The sequence below is a fragment of the Jaculus jaculus genome, chromosome X (assembly GCF_020740685.1).
Source record: "Jaculus jaculus isolate mJacJac1 chromosome X, mJacJac1.mat.Y.cur, whole genome shotgun sequence".
NCBI lineage: Eukaryota > Metazoa > Chordata > Mammalia > Rodentia > Dipodidae > Jaculus > Jaculus jaculus.
In genome coordinates, this window is record NC_059125.1 from 6,480,517 (window position 1) to 6,499,549 (window position 19,033).

The 19,033-nt window shown below is 45.4% G+C and overlaps 1 protein-coding gene and 1 pseudogene across 6 annotated transcripts in view; one reads left to right on the plus strand and one right to left on the minus strand.

Annotated features, from left to right (window-relative positions):
* Positions 1-937: 937 nt before the first annotated feature.
* Ctps2 (CTP synthase 2) overlaps positions 938-19,033 on the plus strand; it is a 152,307-nt gene continuing 134,211 nt past the window's right edge. For 3 of the 6 annotated variants that reach the window (XM_045140950.1, XM_045140951.1, XM_045140953.1), the window contains exons 1-4: positions 938-1,188; positions 9,552-9,756; positions 13,681-13,749; positions 14,354-14,524. In XM_045140950.1, coding sequence (XP_044996885.1) covers positions 9,591-9,756; positions 13,681-13,749; positions 14,354-14,524 — 406 coding nt within the window. In that variant the 5' untranslated portion in view covers positions 938-1,188; positions 9,552-9,590. Of the gene's footprint in view, positions 1,189-9,551; positions 9,757-13,680; positions 13,750-14,353; positions 14,525-19,033 lie in introns of those variants that run through there. The other 3 variants (XM_045140952.1, XM_045140954.1, XM_045140955.1) reach the window with 3 other exon arrangements.
* Positions 16,488-17,224, minus strand: LOC101598624 (annotated as a pseudogene).

Sequence of the window (19,033 nt, forward strand, 5' to 3'; positions counted from 1 at the left end):
TCAAACTTGTCGCTGCAGTGTTTCACATTGCTTGTTCAAATTTTTTTTTTGGAAAAAAACTATCACAGTGCACCTCATATCTATATTATTATTGCCAATTAAAATTAAAATTAAATATTAAAAAAAATTTTTTCGAGGTAGGGTCTCACTCTATGCCAGGCTGAACTGGATTCACTATGTAGTGTTCAGGGTGGCCTCGAACTCACTGCGATCCTCCTATCTCTGCCTCCTAAGTGCTGGGATTAAAAGCGTGAGCCACCACGCCTGGCTTGTTGAGAATTTTTATGTACTCAGGACGGCAGAAGCAGAAGGACCACAAGTTCGAGACCAATGTGTTTTACATAGCGAGTTTGAGGTCAGCTCGGGGCTATTATGTAAAGAAACCCTGTCTTTAAAAAAAATAAAATAAAACAACAAAAAGCAAAACAAAACCATCCTAACGTTTCTAAAGTTTGTTTACTTCAAATCCCTTTTGTCTAGCTAAATCCTTCCCTCTTCTTCTTCCCTTAGTCTGAACAACGTCCAGTGTCCTTTCCTGGCACCAAGCATCCTCCAAATAGTTTCAAAAAGTCACTCAACGGAAGCTTTTCTCCCCTCCCTTTCCCTGGTAGTATTTTTCTTGCCATCTAGTATTGTTCTACAGAAGTTCACTGTTCCCAATGGATATGGTGATTGACTGTGAGCTCTAGGGGAGGATCGCTTGCTTTCGCTCCTCTCAGGAGCCCTCAGCACCGCGGGGCCGCGTAGGGGCTTCGGAAACGTTTGTGACGCCTGAAGTTCCAGGGCGGACCCGCCCAGGGGCTCGGCCGCCTGCCCAGGGCGTGAGCTGTGCGGGAGCGCGGGCGTTCACTGGCGCGGCCCCAGTGTTTTCCTCTCTGCCTAGGGAGCCGCGGACCGCAGGGAGGGCAGGACGGAGGGAGGGAGGGGCCGGCTCCGGGCTGCGCGTGGCCTGGGGCCAAGGTCGGCCGGAGCGGAGGGTGATGGGAACTCCCTTTAGCGGACGAGACACTTTTTAGGCGCCCGTTTTGGACCATTTCACCAGGCACGGCCGCCAAGCCGGAGCAGAGCAGCGCGAGGAGCCGCGCGGCGGAGAGGGCGAGGAGGACTCCGCGGACCCCGAGGTCCCGTGCCGGCCGCACGAAGGACCCAGCGGCCACTCTGGACCATCCCAGAGGCGGTCCTGGACAGGTGAGCGAGTGGCTGGCCGCCGGGTGGAGCTCCCGCGAGCCACCCGCGGCGGCTCCCTCCTCTCTGCGCAGGTAACTCCCTTCCCGGGCCTTCCCCGGAATCCCGGGGCCTCGGCCACCCCGTGGCCTCCACCCACCCCAGGGCCTCTTCGGCCCTGCCCTGCACCCGCAGTCGCGGCGCACCCGGGGGACCGGGCTTTTGTCCCCTCCCCAATGGCGTCTGGCCCCCTCTCGGGCAAACTGTCCGCCTTGGGTCGCCGGCCGCGCGCGTCTCCCACATCCCCATGTTTGTGCACTTCAGGGATCGAGCGGGACGCGGAGGCGGGGGGATGCCGCCGGCTGCTGGCCCGGGGTCCGGGGCACAGGGCTCCTCACACGCTTCCGTACCCACCAACCCCACTTCTCCCCTCCCTCGAGAACCCCGAGATGGCGTTGGCGGAAGTCAAGCCCCGCGCAGGACTTGGCCGTGGCGGGTGATGAGCGGCGCGTCCCCGGTCCTTCTGTCCCCTCCTGAGGCAGTCAGCGGACAGGTTCAGCAAGGCTCGGCTCCCCACTGTGTTAGCAGGCAGGGCTCAGTACCCCCATTCAGCAAGGCTCGAGTCCCCACTTTGTTAGCCGGCAGGGCTGAGTACCCGCCTTCAGCAAGCCTCGAGTCCCCACTTTGTTAGCAGGCAGGGCTCAGTACCCCCATTCAGCAAGCCTCGGGTCCCCACTTTGTTAGCAGGCAGTACTTAGTGCCCGCCTTCAGCAAGCCTCGGGTCCCCACTTTGTTAGCAGGCAGTACTTAGTGCCCGCCTTCAGCAAGCCTGGGGTCCCCACTTTGTTAGCAGGCAGTACTTAGTGCCCGCGTTCAGCAAGCCTGGGGTCCCCACTTTGTTAGCAGGCAGTACTTAGTGCCCGCGTTCAGCAAGCCTCGGGTCCCCACTTTGTTAGCAGGCAGTACTTAGTGCCCGCGTTCAGCAAGCCTGGGGTCCCCACTTTGTTAGCAGGCAGGGCTCAGTACCCGCGTTCAGCAAGCCTCGGGTCCCCACTTTGTTAGCAGGCAGTACTTAGTGCCCGCCTTCAGCAAGCCTGGGGTCCCCACTTTGTTAGCAGGCAGTACTTAGTGCCCGCGTTCAGCAAGCCTCGGGTCCCCACTTTGTTAGCAGGCAGTACTTAGTGCCCGCGTTCAGCAAGCCTGGGGTCCCCACTTTGTTAGCAGGCAGGGCTCAGTACCCGCGTTCAGCAAGCCTGGGGTCCCCACTTTGTTAGCAGGCAGGGCTCAGTACCGAGCGCCGATATTGCAGCGAGGTAGCTGGAGGGAGGCGAGCACTGTGACGCACGCCTTTAATCCCAGCACTCGGGAGGCCATGGTAGGAGGATGGCTGTGAGTTCGAGGCCAGCCTGAGACTACACAGTGAATTCCAGGTCAACCTCGGCTAGAGGGAGACCCTACCTCAAAATATCAAGAACTACAAGGTGGCACATGCATCTCGAGTTCGTTTTCAGTGGCTGGCAGCCCTGACGCGCCTATTATCTCTCTCCATCTGCCTCTTTCTCTTCAAATAAAAAAGAAAAAAAAAACTTGGGCTGGAGTGATGGCTTCAAGAGGTTGAGGCGCCTGCCTTTTTTTTTCTTCCTCCCTTCCTCCCTCCCTCCCTCCCTCCCTTCCTTCCTTCCTTCCTTCCTTCCTTCCTTCCTTCCTTCCTATCATCTATCTATATCTATCTACCATCTATCTGTCTATCTAGTATCTGTCATCCGTCCATCTTTCTATCTATCTATCTATGTGTGTGTGTGTGTGTGTGTATCTGTCTCTGCTTGTAAATAAAAAGTGTGTGTATATATATATATATAATTTTTTTTTTTTGGTTTTTCGAGGTAGGGTCTTACTCTAGCTCAGGCTGACCTCGAATTCACTATGGAGTCTCAGGATGGCCTCGATCCTCCTACCTCTACCTCCCGAGTACTAGGATTAAAGGCGTGCACCACTATGCCCAGCTTCACTTTTTTTTAATATATAATTTATTTATTTATTTTTTGAGGTAGAGTATCACTTTAGTCCAGACTGACCTGAAATTCAGTATGTAGTTTCAGGGTTAAGCTCATGGCAATCCTCCTTTCCTCTGTCTGCTGAGTGCTGGGATTAAAGGCGTGTGCCACCATGCCTGGCCCCACTTAATTTTTAAATATATATTTTTAATTTTTTAAAATTTTATTTATTTATTTATTTTATTGGTTTTTTGAGGTAGGATCTCACTGTAGCTCAGGCTGACCTGGAATTTACCCTGTAGTCTCAGACAGGCCTTGAACTCTCAGTGATCCTCCTACCTCTGCCTCCCAAATGCTGGGATTAAAGGTGTGTGCCACCATGCCTGGCTTTATTTTTTAAATATATTTTTTAAAAAATTATTTATTTGAGAGAGGGGGAGAGAGAGAGAGAGAGAGAGAGGGTGAATGGTGGGCTGGAGAAATGGCTTAGCGGTTCAAGGGCTTGCCTTCAAAGCCAATGGACCCAGGTTTGATTCCCCAGGACCCACGTAAGCCAGATGCACAAGGGGTGCATGCATCTGGAGTTCATTTTCAGTGGCTGGAAGCCCTGGTGCGTCCATTCTCTCTCTCTTCCCCTCCCTCCTTGCCTATTTCTCCCTCTCTCAAATAAAGAAAATTTAAAAAAAAGACGGAGAATGGGTGCACCAGGGCCTTCAACTGCTGCAAACGAACTCCAGATGCATGTACCACCTTGGGCATCTGGCTTACATGGGTCCTGGGGAATCGATCCTGAGTCCTTTGGCTTTGCAGGCAAGCGCCTTAACTGCTAAACCATCTCTCATTGTTATATTTCTTTTAAGATATGTATTTAGGGGCTGGAGAGATGGCTTAGCGGTTAAGCGCTTGCCTGTGAAGCCTAAGGACCTCGGTTCAAGGCTCGGTTCCCCAGATCCGACGTTAGCCAGATGCACAAGGGGGCGCACGCGTCTGGAGTTCGTTTGCAGTGGCTGGAAGCCCTGGCGCGCCCATTCTCTCTCTCTCCCTCTATCTGTCTTTCTCTCTGTGTCTGTCGCTCTCAAATAAATAAATTAAAAATAAAAGATATGTATTTATTTTATTTGTCTGAGAGAGAAAGTCAGACAGAGAGATTGGCAGATTGGACATGCCAGGGCCTCCAGCCACTACAAATCGAACTCCAGATGTATGTGCCACCTTGTTCTCCCAAGTGCTGGGATGAAAGGGGTGTGCCACCATGCCTGGCCATCCCTCTGCTCCCCCCCCTTTTTTCTTTTTTTTTTTTTTCTTTTTTTTTGGTTTTTTGAGGTAGGGTCTCACTCTGGTACAGGCTGACCTGGAATTAACTCTGTCATCTCAGGGTGGCCTTGAATTCATGGCAATCCTCCTACCTCTGCCTCCTGAGTGCTGGGATTAAAGGTGTGCGCCACCACGCCCGGCCTGTTTTGTTTTTTTTTCAAGGTAAGGTCTCTCTCTAGCTCAGGCTGACCTGGAATTTACTATGTGGTCTCAGGCTGGCCTCAAACTCACAGTGATCCTCCTAACTCTGCCTCTCCAGTGCTGGGTATAGGCGTGAGCCACCATGCCTGGCTTTATTTTTTATTTTTATTTTTTTAATTTTGTTTAGGTTTTTCGAGGTAGGGTCTCACTCTAACCCAGGCTGACCTGAAATTCACTAGATAGTCCCAGGGTGGCCTTGAACTCAGTGATCCTCCTACCTCTGCCTCCCAAGTGCTAGGATTAAAGGTGTGTGCCACTATGCCTGGCTTCCGGCTTTATTTTTTAAATATATATATATTTAAAAATTATTTTATTTATTTGACAGAGGGAAAGAGAGAGAGGGAGAATGGAGGGCTGGAGAAGTGGCTTAGTGGTTAAGGCGCTTGCCTACAAAGCCAGTAGACCCAGGTTTGATTCCCCAGGACCCATATAAACCAGATGCACAAGTGGGTGAATGCATCTGGAATTCATTTGCAGCGGCTGGAGGCTCTGGTGTGCCTTCTCTCTCTCTCCCCTTTCCTCCTCGCCTATTTCTCACTCTCTTAAATAAAGAAAATTAAAAAAACAACATTTAAAAGAGAGAATGGGCACACCAGGGCCTTCAGCTGCTGCAAACGAACTTCAGACATATGTTCCACCTTGGGCATCTGGCTTACATGGGTCCTGGGATATCGATCCTGAGTTCTTTGGCTTTGCAGGCAAGTGCCTTAACTGCTAAACCATCTCTCTAGCCCACCTCTCATTGTTTTATTTTAAAAAATATTTTGTTTATTTATTTTATTTGTTTGAGAGAGAGAATGGGCATGCCAGGAACTCAAGCCACTGCAAATGAACTCCAGATGTATGTGCCACCTTGTGGTCCCAAGTGCTGGGTTTAAAGGAGTGTGCCACCATACCTGGCAATCCCCTCCCCTTTTTTTTTTGTTTTGATTTTTCAAGGTAGGGTCTCATTCTAGCTCAGGCTGACCTGGAATTTACTGTGTGGTCTCAGGCTGGCCTTGAACTCACAGTGATCCTCCTACCTCTGCCTCTCCAGTGCTGGGATTAAAGGCATGTGCAACCATGCCAGGCTTTCGGGCATTCCTTTTTTTTTTTTTTGAGATAGGGTCTCATTTTAGCCCAGACTGACTTGGGATTTACACTGTGGTCTCAAGTGGCCTCAAATCATGGAGATCCTCCTACCTCTGCCTCCTGAGTGCTTGGATTAAAGGTGTACGCCACCACACCCGGCTTTTGACCATTCCTTTTTTTTTTTTTTGGTTTTCGAGGTAGGGTTTCACTCTGGCTCAGACTCTCCTGGAATTCACTATGTAGTCTCTGGGTGGCCTTGAACTCACGGTGATCCTCCAACCTCTCCCTCCTGAATGCTGGGATTAAAGGTGTGTGCCACCACCACCGGCTTTGACCATTCCTTTTTAAAGGCCATTTTTGAAAAGGTGTCCCATGGTGCTTTAGGTTTGCACAGTGTAATGTGGGAACCATTGGCCACTCGAGGCTAGAAAAGGGGCAAGTCTGGATTGAGTTGTGCTTTAAGCATATGACATTATGTTTTTCTCCACACCACCCAACAGGGTCTTATGTACTTGAGGATTACCTTGAGCTTCTGTCCTCCTGAGGTTTCTACCTCCACCTGCCAAGTGCTGGGATTATGGGCCTGCACTAACACATCCAGCCAACGATTGCAGTGTTTTTTTTTTTTTTTTTTAAGTTTGGGGTAATATGTTGTTCTAAATCAGGGCTGCCATGGTAAATATACAACTTCATTGGCAAAACCCGTAGAATTGTGTACAAAACATGACATTTACAGTGTGTAAATTTTCAAATATCAACCAGGATATAGGGAAAACCTAAAGTGAAAATATAGGGTTGGGTATATAGCTAAGAGGTAGTATTTTCATGACAGGCACTAGGTCCTGGGAGGAAGAGAAAGAGGGAGGGAGAAGAGGGATGATTGCAGTTTTTATTATGCTGCAAACGAACTCCAGATGCGTGTACCATCTTGTGCATCTGGCTTACGTGGGACCTGGAGAATCGAACCTGGATCCTTAGGTTTCACAGGTGAGTGCCTTAAGTGCTAAGGCATCTCTCCAGCCCCCAGGTTTATTTTCAAGGTCGAGTCTAACTCAAGCTCAGGCTGATCTGGAACTCTGTAGTCCAGACAGGCCTTGAACTCTGGGGCACATCCTCCTACTCCCTGCCTCCTGAGTGCTCTACCGCACTTAGCACTCTTGGTCTTTTGAGACCGGTTCTTGCTGTATAATTTAGGCTGGCCTTGTACTATGTGTCCTCCTCCCTCAACTTCTGAGTGCTGGGATTACAGGAATGCTTGGCAGTAAGATATTTACATGAAAAGTCCTTTTTTTCTCTTTTGAGGAAGGGTCTCATAGATAGTACAGGGTGGCTGCAGACTCCTTGCCATCCTTCTGCTTCAACAGCCCAAATGTTTGCATTATAGACATAAGCCACCATGCACTTTTTTTTTGCTTATTTTGGTGTGTATGTCTATATGTATGGGATGGGTACTTACATGCCTGTGGAGGTCAAAGGAAGCTGCCAAATGTCCCACCCTGTCATTCTTCTGTTTTATTTCCCTGAGACACACAGTCTGTCATTGAATCTGGTGTTTCTGCTTTTTTTTTTTTCCAGTTAAGACTAGCTGCCCAAGGAAACCTAAGTGTATTCCTGTCTCCACTCCTCTCAGTGCTAGCATTACAGGCACAAGCAGCTTTTTTTCTTTCTTTTTTTCAAGGTAGGGTTTCACTGTAGTCCAGGTTGACCTGGAATTTACTATGTAGTATCAGGGTAGCTTCGAACTCATGGCGATCCTCTTACCTCTGCCTCCCGAGTGCTGAGATTAAAGGCATGCACCACCATGCCCGGTTCATGATCAGTTTTTTATGTGAGTGCTGGTGATGAAACTTGTCCTCAGGCTTGCAAAGCAAATACACTCTTACCTGAGGAGCCATTTTCCCAGCCTCCCCCCCTACTTTTTTTTTTTTTTTCGAGGTAGGGTGTCCACTGTAGCTCAGGCAGAGCTGGAATTCACTGTGTAGTCTCAGGGTGGCCTTGAACTCACAGCAATCCTCCTTCCTCTGCCTCCAAAGTGCTGGGATTAATTATGTCCCACCAGCGGCTCCTTTTTAAAAAATACTTTTATTTATTCATTTATTTGGCAGAGAGAGAGAGAGATTGAGAATATGCGTGCCAGGGCCTCCAGCCCCTGCAAACGAACTCCTGATGAGTGCGCCCCCTTGTGCATGTAGCTAACTAACGTGGGTCCTGGGGAATTGAGCCTTGAATCGGGTTCCTTAGCTTCATACTTCATAGGCAAGCGCTTAACTGCTAAGCCATCCCTACAGCCCAGCCCCCCCTTTTTTTGAGAGGGTCTCACTCTATCCCAGGCTACAGCCTGAGTGCTAAGATTACAGATGTGAGGAAGTACATCAAGGTGTATATGACAAATTCTTGAGTATAATGTGACTTCAGGGTCTGGGAAGATTGCTCAGTGATTAAAGGCACTTTCTTGGAAAGCCTGCTGGCCTGGCAGCATTCCTTTGCAGACAGGAGAACACATACACACACACACACACACACACACACACACACACACACACACGTAAATAAATAAAAACTTAAAAATAGGGCTAGAGAGATGACTCAGCAGTGAAGGTGCTTGTTTGCAAAACTTAAGGACCTGGGCTGGATTTCCCAGTACCCACGTAAAGCTAGCTGCACATGGTGGCATGTGCCTCTGGAGTTTGTTGGCAGTGGCTAGAGGCCCTGGTGTGCCCATTCTCTTTCTCACTCTCAAACAAATAAATATTAAAAAATAATGTGACTCCACATAAATGTCTTCTATTATGTATTTATTTTTATTTTTATTTTTTTGTTTTTTTGAGGTAGGGTGTGGCTCTAGCCCAGGCTGACCTGGAATTCACTATGTAGTCTCACTGTGGCCTCAAACTCACAGCAATACTCTTACCTCTACATTCTGAGTGCTAGGATTAAAGGTGTGTGTGTGTGTGCCATCATGTCTGGCTCTGGCCCTTTTAATTTGTTTTTTTTTTTTTTTTTTTTTTTTCTTTTTAGAGGTAGGGTCTCACTCTAGCTCAGGCTGACCTGGAATTCACTATGTAGTCTCAGGGTGGCCTCAAACTCATGGGAAACCTCCTACCTCTGCCTCCCAAGTGCTGGGATTAAAGGCGTGTGCCACCACTCCTGGCACTATTTTTAAATATTTTATTTATTTATTTTTTTTTTTCTGAGGTAGGATCTCGCTCTAGCTCCGACTAACCTGGAATTCATTATGTAGTCTTACGGTGGCCTTGAACTCATGGCAATCCTCCTACCTCTGCCTCCCAAGTGCTGGGATTAAGGCATGTGTCACCATGCCCAGATTAAATATTTTATTTTTATTTACTTATTTGACAGAGAAAAAGAATGTGAGAGAGAATTGGTGTCTCAGGGCCTCCAGACACATGTGTCATCTTGTGCATCTGGCTAACATGGGTCTTGCGGAATCAAACGTGGGTCCTTTGGCTTTGCAGGAAAACTGCTAATCCACCCCTCCAGCCCAGGAAAAAAAATATTCCTTTGCAATGAAGAATGAGGGAGGAAGAAAGCAATGGGCACACCAGGACCTCTTGCCCACTGTAACTGAACTTCTGATGCATGTACCACTCTGTGCATCTGGCTTTATGTGGGGACTGGGGAGTCAAACTCAAGTCTTTTTTTTTTTTTTTTTTTTTAGGTCAGGTTGTCACTCTGTGGTCCAGACTGGTTTAGAACTTGAGGCAGTCCTCCAGTGTCAGCCTTAAGGACTTGAGTGCTGGGATCATGAGCGACCTCAGCAGACTCTTACTTTTTTTTGTCTCTCAGAATATTTCTTGGTGTTGGAAGCCATCTATTTGATTACCAATGAAGTATATCCTGGTCACTGGTGGGGTCATCTCCGGCATTGGCAAGGGGATCATTGCCAGCAGCATTGGGACAATCCTCAAATCATGTGGACTCCGAGTGACTGCTATCAAAATCGACCCCTACATTAATATTGACGCTGGGACTTTCTCACCTTACGAACATGGTATGAAAGAAAACTGTTTCCTTTCTTCCTGTATGGGCTAATACACAGTTGTTTCTTGTGTTGAGAAATTTCTTCAGGACAGAAGCAGGCATGCTGGATCTTCTCTTATGAATGTGTCAACATTCTCATGGTCATTTTGCAGGTCACTGATGACATTCCAAGTGCCTTAGACCTTTTGAGAAATGTACCATTTGGAGCCAGGTGTGGTGGTGCACATCTTTAATTCCAGCACTCGGGAGGTAGAGGTAGGAGGATTATCGTGAGTTTGAGGCCATCCTGAGAATACATAGTGAATTCCAGGTCTGCCTGAGCTGGAGTGAAACCCTACCTCAAAAAACAAACAAACAAACAAAACAAAAACAAAAAAAAAGAGAAAGAAATGTACCATTTGCTATGGATTATGTTTTATTTTTGAAGAATTTTTTGTTGTTTACTTTTATTTATTTGAGAGTGACAGAGAAAGAGGGAGGGAGGGAGGGGGAGAGAGAGAGAGAGAGAGAGAGAGAGAGAGAGAGAGAATGAGAGAGAGAGGGCGGGTGCATCAGGGCCTCTAAGCACTGCAAAGGAGCTCCAGATACACGTGCCACCTTGTGCATCTGGCTAACGTGGGTCCTGGGAAATCGAGCCTCAAACCGGTGTCCTCAGGCTTCATAGGCAAGCGCTTAACTGCTAAGCCATCTCTCCAGCCCCTGTCTTTTTTTTTTTTTTCTCCTGAAATAAAGCCACGCCTGGCTTTATTTTTTAAATATATTTTTAAAAAATTATTTATTTGAGAGAGGGAGATAGAGAGATAGAGAGGGAGAATGGCGGGCTGGAGAAATGGCTTAGCGGTTAAAGTGCTTGCACGCCTGGCCAAAATAAGATTCTTAAAAAAGCTAGTGCCTGCCAGGCATAGTGGCACACGCCTTTAATCCCAGCACTTGGGAGGCAGAGGTAGGAAGATTGCCGTGAGTTAGAGGCTACCCTGAGAAGACAGAGTGAATTCCAGGTCAGCCTGGGCTAGAGTGAGACCCTACCACAAAAAACCAAAAAAATAAAAGAGAATCTTAATTGGCTGGAGAGGTGGCTTAGTGATTAAGCTGCTTGCTTGTAAAGCCAAAGCACCCAAGTTTGATTCCTCAGTTCCCACGTAAGCCAGATGGACATGGTGCAGCATGCATCTAGAGTTCGTTTGCATTGTATAGAGGCCCTGGTGCACCTATTATCTCTCTTTCCCTTCCTCTCTCTGTCTGCCTCTTTCTCTCTCAAATAAATGAAATATTTTTTTAAAAAGAATATTTATTTATTTTTGAGACATAGAGAAAGAGGCAGATAGAGAGAGAATGGACAGCTAGGACCTCTTGCCACTGCAAACGAGCTCCAGACATAAGTACCACTTTGTGCATCTGGTTTTATGTGGGTACTGGGGAATCAAACCCAGGCTATCAGGGTTTTTCAAGTAAGTGCCTTTAACTGCTGAGTCATCTTTCCAACCCAAAAATCATTTTTTAAAATATTTAATTTATTTATTTGAGAGAGAGAGGAAGAGGCCGATATACAGAGAGAATGGGCATGCCAGTGTCTGTAGCCACTTCAAACGAACTCCAGATTCATGCTCCCCCTTGTACATCTGGCTTATGTGGGTCCTGGGGAATCGAACCGGGGTCCTTAGGCTTTGTAGGCAAAAGCCTTAACTACTAAGCCATTTCCTCAGCACCCCCCATCTTTTTTTTTTTTTTTTAGAAGTAGGGTCTTGCTGTAGCTCAGGCTGACCTGGAATTCACTATGGAGTCTCAGGGTGGCCTCGAACTCATGGCTATCCTCCTACCTCTGCCTCCCAAGTGCTGGGATTAGAGGCGTGCACTTCCATGCTCGACTGTTTTTAATTTTTTTTTTTTAATTTTTTTGAGGTAGGGTCTTGGTGTAGCCCAGGCTGACCTGGAATTCACTATGTAATCTCACAGTGACCTCAAACTCACAGCAATTCTCCTACCTCTGCTGCATGAGTGTTGGGATTAAAGGTGTGTGCTACCACACCCAGCTTAATTATACACTATTTTTGAGGGGGCTTTGAGACCATATCATGTAGCCCTATCTAGCCTCTATTTTACTTTGTAACTGAAGATAACCTTGAACCCCAGATCCTGCAGCTTTTGCCACCCAAGAGCTGGGATCACATGCCTCACCACACGTGGATTGTGAAAGGTTTGTAGGTTCACAACCACTTGTCTCTCTGTAGTTCCAGGCTGGCCTTATACTCACAGTGATCCTCCTACCTCAGTCTCCCAAGTGCTTGGACTAAAAGTATGGCCCCCACGCCTAACTTTTATATAGTCTTTCTTCCCTTCCAAATTTTTGAAAACTGATGATTCTGTTTTTTATATTTGTGGTTTATTATTGTCTATTTCACTTCATTCCACTTGAAATATTTTAATTTATGGGTTTTTTTCTTTTTTCTTTTTGGGTTTTTGAGGTATGGTCTCACTCTGGCCCAGGCTGACCTGGAATTCACTATGTAGTCTCAGGGTGGCCTTGAACTCATGGTGATCCTCCTACCTCTGCCTCCCAAGTGCTGGGATTAAAGGCGTGTGCTATCACGCCCGGCATTATGGAGCATTAAATTTTTTTTTTTCAAGGCAGGTTTTCACTCTAGCCCAGGCTGACCTGGAGTAGCCCAGGCTGGCCTCAAAGTCACGGTGATCCTCCTACTTCACCCTCCCAAGTCCTGGGATTAAAGGTGTACACCACCATACCTGGCTAAAAAATTATTTATTTGCACGTGTGCTTGTGTGTGTGTGTGTGTGTGTGTGTGTGTGTGTGTGTGTGTGTGTAGGTACATGCTAGAGTCTTTTGCTGCTGTGAATGAATGCCGGATGCTTGTGCTAAGGAACTGAACCTGGGCCAGCAGGTGTTGAATGAAAGAAATGCTACTTTTTTTTTTTTCTTTTTGGTTCTCCGAGATAGGGACTCGTTCTAGCTCAGGCAGACCTGGAATTAGCCATGTAGTCTCAGGGTGGCCTCAAACTCAGGGCAATCCTCCTACCTCTGCCTCCCAAGTGCTGGGATTAAAGGTGTGTGCCACCATGTCCAGCTATTTTATCTAATTTTATTTATTGATTTATTTTAAAGTTTGTATTTTTATTTATTTATTAGAGACAGAGGAAAGGAGAGAGAAAGAATAGGTACACTGCAAATGAACTTCAGACACATGTGCCTCCTTGTGCATCTGGCTTACATGGGACCTAGAGAATACAAACTGGGTCCTTAGGCAAGTGCCTTAGCCCCTAAACCATCTCTCCAGCTCTCTTATTTTATTTTAAGTCTTGCTCTAGCCCAGGCTGTCCTGAAATTCATTATGTAGTCTCAAGATGGCCTTGAACTCATGGTCATCCTACCTACCTCTGCCTCCCAAATGCTGGGATTAAAGGTGTGCACCATCATGCCCTGCTAGAATTTTATTTTAATGCATTTTAGACATAGATTTTAGTTATTAATATTTAATTTTAATTACTAAATTTTCCCATGAAAATCATAAGGCATTTTGGCTCAGACTTTTAATCCTAGCACCTGAGAGACAGAGGTAAGAGGATCACCATGGGTTTGAGGCCACCCTGAGACTACATAGTGAATTCCAGGTCAGCTTGCGCTAGAGAGACCCCACCTGGAAAAACAAACAAAAAAAACCCCAACAAAACCCCAAATTTATGACATGCTAATAGGTAGCTTCTAAATAAACTGAAAATTAATTAATTTATTTGGTATATGTGTATTTGTGTGTTTGTATTACTTGTACAGGTGGAGATAAGAGGACACCTTCTGGGCCAGTCCTCACTTTCCACCTTGTTTGAGACAGGGTATGGTGTTGCTCATTGCTCTATTTACCAACCTAGCTATTCAGCAGCCTTCCAGGAAATTCTTTTGTCTCCACCTCTCTTTTCGCCATAGATGCACTGGAGTTAGAGACGCCAGGCACAGCTTCCTGCTTTAACGTGGGGCCTGGGAACCCAAGCTCAGGTACTCAGAGTTGCGCCGCAAGCCCTTTACCTACTGAGCCATCTCCCCAACCCTAAACATATTTTTCCTCCCCTTTGTTTCCCCTTTTGGAGCTAGGGTCTCACTCTATAGCCCAGGCTAACCTGAAAGTCACTATGTAGTTCAAACTGGCCTCAGCCTCCTGAGTCAGGATTACAGGCATGAGCTACCATGCTTGGTTTTATCCGACTTTTTTTTTTTTTTTTTTTCAAGGTAGGGTCTTACTCTAGCGCCCAGGCTGACCTGGAATTCACTATGGAGTCTCAGGGTGGCCTGAAACTCATGGCAATCCTCCTACCTCTGCTGGGATTAAAGGCATGTGCCACCACGCCTGGCTTTGGTTTTATCAGATTTTTAATAAAAATGCAGAGGTCTTTGACAAATAATCTGTTTTTTTTTTCTTTTTTTCTGAGACAAGATCTTACTCTATAGTCCAGGCTGACCTTGGACTCATGAGTATTACTCTGGCCTCAGCTTCCTACGGGAAAACAGCCATGAGCCACCACACCTGGCTGAAAAATAATCTAAAATAATCTGTTGCGAGTAAGTTTTTAATTTCTACATTGCTTTTTTTTTTTAATCCTAGGTGAAGTTTTTGTTTTAAATGATGGTGGAGAAGTTGACTTAGACCTTGGAAATTATGAAAGATTCTTGGATATTAATCTTTACAAAGATAACAATATCACCACAGGGAAGATTTATCAACATGTGATCAATAAGGAGAGGCGAGGCGATTACCTGGGGAGAACCGTTCAAGGTATTCTTTTCCATAGCCTTAAAGGAGCCCAGTCTACTGAGCACCACTTGAGGGAAACTATGTATTTAACAGAGGTGAATAGGTTGTGGGACCTGAAATCTTAGTTTTCTTTCCTCATAAATGGAAGGTTTGTCTTCTCTCCATGTTCCTCAGTGGGCTTTGTTATTTCATTTTTTTGGTTTTATTTTATTTTGCATATTACTACTATTATTGTTTTCAAGGTAGGGTTCCACTCTAGTCCAGGGTGACCTGGAATTCACTGTGTAGTCTCAGGGTGGCCTTGAACTCACAGAGATCCTTCTGCCTCTGCCTCCCGAGTGCTGGGATTAAAGGAATGCCTTACTTAGGATCCATTTTAAAAACATTTTTGCTTACTAATTTATGAGAGAGAGAGAGGGAGGGAGAGAATGGGCATCTCAGAGCCTTTTGCTGCCACTTGGTGAGTCTGGATTTATGTGGGTGCTGGGCAATTGAACCCAGGCCAGTAGGCTTTGTAAGCAAGTGCCTTTAAGTGCTGAGCCATGTCCCCAGCTCATAGTATTCACCTTTAGGATAGGTGATCTGTTTGATTTTCAATTACTGCTATCCTATACTTCTCTTAAAATGAATGCCTTCTGTTCATATTCAATCCTAAGCTGTCACATCCAGGAATGCCATAGATCTTTGAGATGTGCCAATGATACATTGAAACCTCATTCACTGCTTTAGTTAGGTGTCTTTATCTCCAGACCATATATTCAAGATAGAAGTCTTATTAATGCCATGGTCACTTTGTGCCATCTTGACTAATATTTCTTCTTATATGTGTCCAGCTCATACTCAGAAATGAGTTGAGTATTATAAAATGGGTTACTATGTTTTAAACTTTTTTTGAGGTAGGGTCTCATGCTGTATTTAAGGCTGAACTGGAACTCTTCATGTAGATCAGGTTGACCTTGAATTTGTGGTAATTCTCTTACCTGTGCCTCCGGAGTGCTTGGATCAAAGGTGTGTGCCACCACACCTGGCTTAACATATTCAATACACTTTAAACTCAGCTTGACTAGAATTGAATTCTTGCTGTTCGTTCATAATAATCTTTTTAAATTATTTATTTATTTATTTGAGAGCGACAGACAGGGAGAGAAAGAGGCAGAGAGAGAGAGAGAATGGGCACATCAGGGACTCCAGCCACTGCAAGCAAACTCCAGACACGTGTGCCCCCTTGTGCATCTGTCTTCCGTGGGTCCTGAGGAATTGAGCCTCGAACCAGGGCTTAGGCTTCACAGGCAAGCGCTTAACCGCTAAGCTATCTCTCCAGCCTCATTCATAATATTCTTTTTTCTACAGATGTGCATATCTCAGTCATGGCCATTTCAATTTTCTTTTCTTTTTTTTTAAAAGACACAGCCATGGAGAAATAGTTCCTCCAAGTCTTTTTTTTTTTTTTTTGAGGTAGGGTCTCACCCTGGTCCAGGCTGACCTGGAATTAACTCTGTAGTCTCAGTGTGGCCTTGAACTCACGGTGATCCTCCTACCTCTGCCTCCCACCAAGTCTTTATTGTATCTAAGTTATAAAATAATTGCACTAATGCTTTTAGCTTGCCCTGTATTGCCATTTAAAAACCAAGACAGATAACATTTGTAGAAATGCCTGTGTCTGGGAATGATGTTTGAATGTTAACATGAAAATTTTCGCTACTTTAGACCATATTAAGGTCTTAACAGCTATTTAATATATATGGTGCCTTGATTATCTAGAATCTGAAAATAAGTATATTTTTCCCAAGTAGTCTTTTTGGAAAAGTACATGAAAAGAGCAATTATAAGTCATTCTCCTAACTTGTGATTATTTTAAAACCCCCTCATCTGGAGTTAAACAGCACTCAAACCAAAAGTCCAGTGCCAATGACTTCTTCTATCTCCCACTTTGCATGTCCATTTGCAACCATCTCTGAAAATTTTCCACTTAGTCTTTCAAAAATTATGAAAGTTTTCTAAGAGGTTCAGCAGTTTTCTTGAGACTCTGAATGGTGACAGTGTTCTGTAAGTTGGCTTCTTCCAGCGCGAGTGTCTCATCTAGCAATCTGAGCAAAGGCAGAGCTGTTACCAGAGAAAAGGGACGATTGCTCTGAGATCCTTGGTATTTTTCAGTGACGTCTTTGATGTGGTGCTATGAGAAATTACCTAACCAGATCTGTATATTAGTGATGGGTTCCAAGTTCAGTGAGACAGCAGACAAAGCATTTTTATTTCCAACTTCAATACTCTGTTTTCTAGAAACAAATTTTGGGGTGGTGCTTCCCAGTCTATGACCCTGTCCTGAGAAGGGCTGGAAAACAGGCTTTGTAGACATACATATTTCATTTTTCTTATCTTCAACTTTAACATCCACCTCCTCTTTATCAAAAATTCCTTGTGATTTTGAAGGTAATTCCCCCTTTTTGGTGGAGTTCAGAAACTGCTGACTTGCACCATCAGAATAACTTCTAAAATCATTGACTGTGAATCTATCTTTTATAATTTTATATTTACATCTACCTGTTTATTATGTTCAGAGGGGGACAAGAATTTGGTACCAACCTTCTGAGCTTCTTCAAAAAGGCTGTCAACAAGCTGTTCAGAACTCCTTTGTTGATTATCAGTGAGGGGACGATTGTCAGATCCTGCTTCACAAACCCATTCTTCTTTTACACTTTCAAGATTATCTACTGCTTTCATTCTTTGTGCTGTTCTGGGCATGACCTTACGGCCTGGTCCGTGGTTTGCTCATGGCTCTCAGACACTGCTGCCACCAATGCCGCTGCCACTGCTGCCACCACCAGGCTGGAGCCCCTTGCTCCGAGAGCCCATTTTTCTTTCTTTCATTCTTTCTTTCTTTTTTTTTTGTTTCTTGAGTCCAGGCTGTCCAACTGTCCTAGAACTTACTCAGACTGGGCTCAGACTCACAGTGATCTTCCTACCTCTGCCTCCCATGTGCTGTGATTAAGGGTATGCATTACCATGCCCGGCCTCAGTTTCAATTTTCTAATGGCTCAGGCCAAAATGTTGGAGTCAGGCTGGATTCCTCTTTTCTTACACACTCGATAGTTACCCTGACAGGGAATCTTTTTTTGGTTTTTTGAGGTAGGGTCTCACTCTAGCCCAGGCTAACCTGGAATTCACTGTGTAGTCTCAGGGTGGCCTCAAACTTACGGCGATTCTCCTACCTCTGCCTCCTGAGTGCTGGGATTAAAGGCATGCGCCACCACGCCCGGCTCTTTTGGGTTCTTTTGGAAATACGTGTAAGTTTCATCTTGGCCAATGTCATTCCCCTGCTCTTGCCATCACTCTTTCCCTGGTATTACTGCAGTACCTACTCTATGGGTCACCTTCTTTCAATCTTTGCTCCTTGAGTTTGTTATTAACAAAGTTGACAATGGGCCTGTTAGTCCCTACCTACATCAGCTTGCTTGCTTTCTTCTTTCTTTGTTTCTTTGTTTCTTCTCTCTCCGTCTTTCTCATTTAAAAAATATTTTTGTTTATATATGTGCGGAGAGAAAGAGAATAGGCATGCCAAGACCTTTTGCTGGTGTAAACAGACTCCACATGCATGTGCCACTTTATGTACCTGGCTTATGTGGGTACTGAAGATTTGAACCTGGGACAGCAGACTTTGCAAACAAACGCCTTTAAGTGTTGAGCCATCTCTCTAGCCTAAGATCGATATTTCTCCCTCCCCCCTCTTTCTTTCTTTTTTTTTAATTGAGGTAGGGTGTTGACCTGGAATTCACTATGTAGTCTCAGGCTGGCCTCAAACTCAAAGTGATCCTTCTACCTCTGCCTCCTGAATGCTGGGATTAAAGGCATGGGCCATCAAGCCTGGTATTCTTTCTTTTTAAAATCTTATTTTTCAACTTAGTTCTCTTTTTCAGCTTTAGAAAACTCATGGAAATAATTTGTTCATCTTTTAAAAAATATTTTTTAAATCAAATTAAAGTTAATTTATTTGAGAGAGGGAGAGAGAGAATGGGCGTACTAGGGACTCCAGCCACTGCAAACGAACTCCAGATGCATGTGCCACCTTGTGCACCTGGCTTACATGGGTGGTGTGGAATTTAACCTGGGTCCTTTGGCTTTGCAGGCAAGCACCTTAACTGCCAAGCCATCTTTCTAGCCTTAAACATTTTATTTATTTATTTATTTATTTGAGAGAGAAAGAGAAAATGGGCATGTCAGACCCTCTAGCCACTGCAAATGAACTCCAGATCCATGGGCTACCTTGTGCATCTGGCTTGCAGGGGTCTTGATAAATCAAACCTGGGTCCATTGGCATCACAAGCAAGCACCTTAACCGTTAAGCCATCTCTCCAGCCCCATTTGTTCATCTTTTAACTTGTAGATTATTTGTTGTCTTTAAAAAAATATTTCTTCTTTTTTTGGTCATTAAATATCTATTTTAAATTTTTATTTTTGGTTTTTCGAGGCAGGGTCTCTCTAGCGCAGGCTGACCTGGAATTCACTATGTTGTCTTAGGGTGGCCTTGAGCTC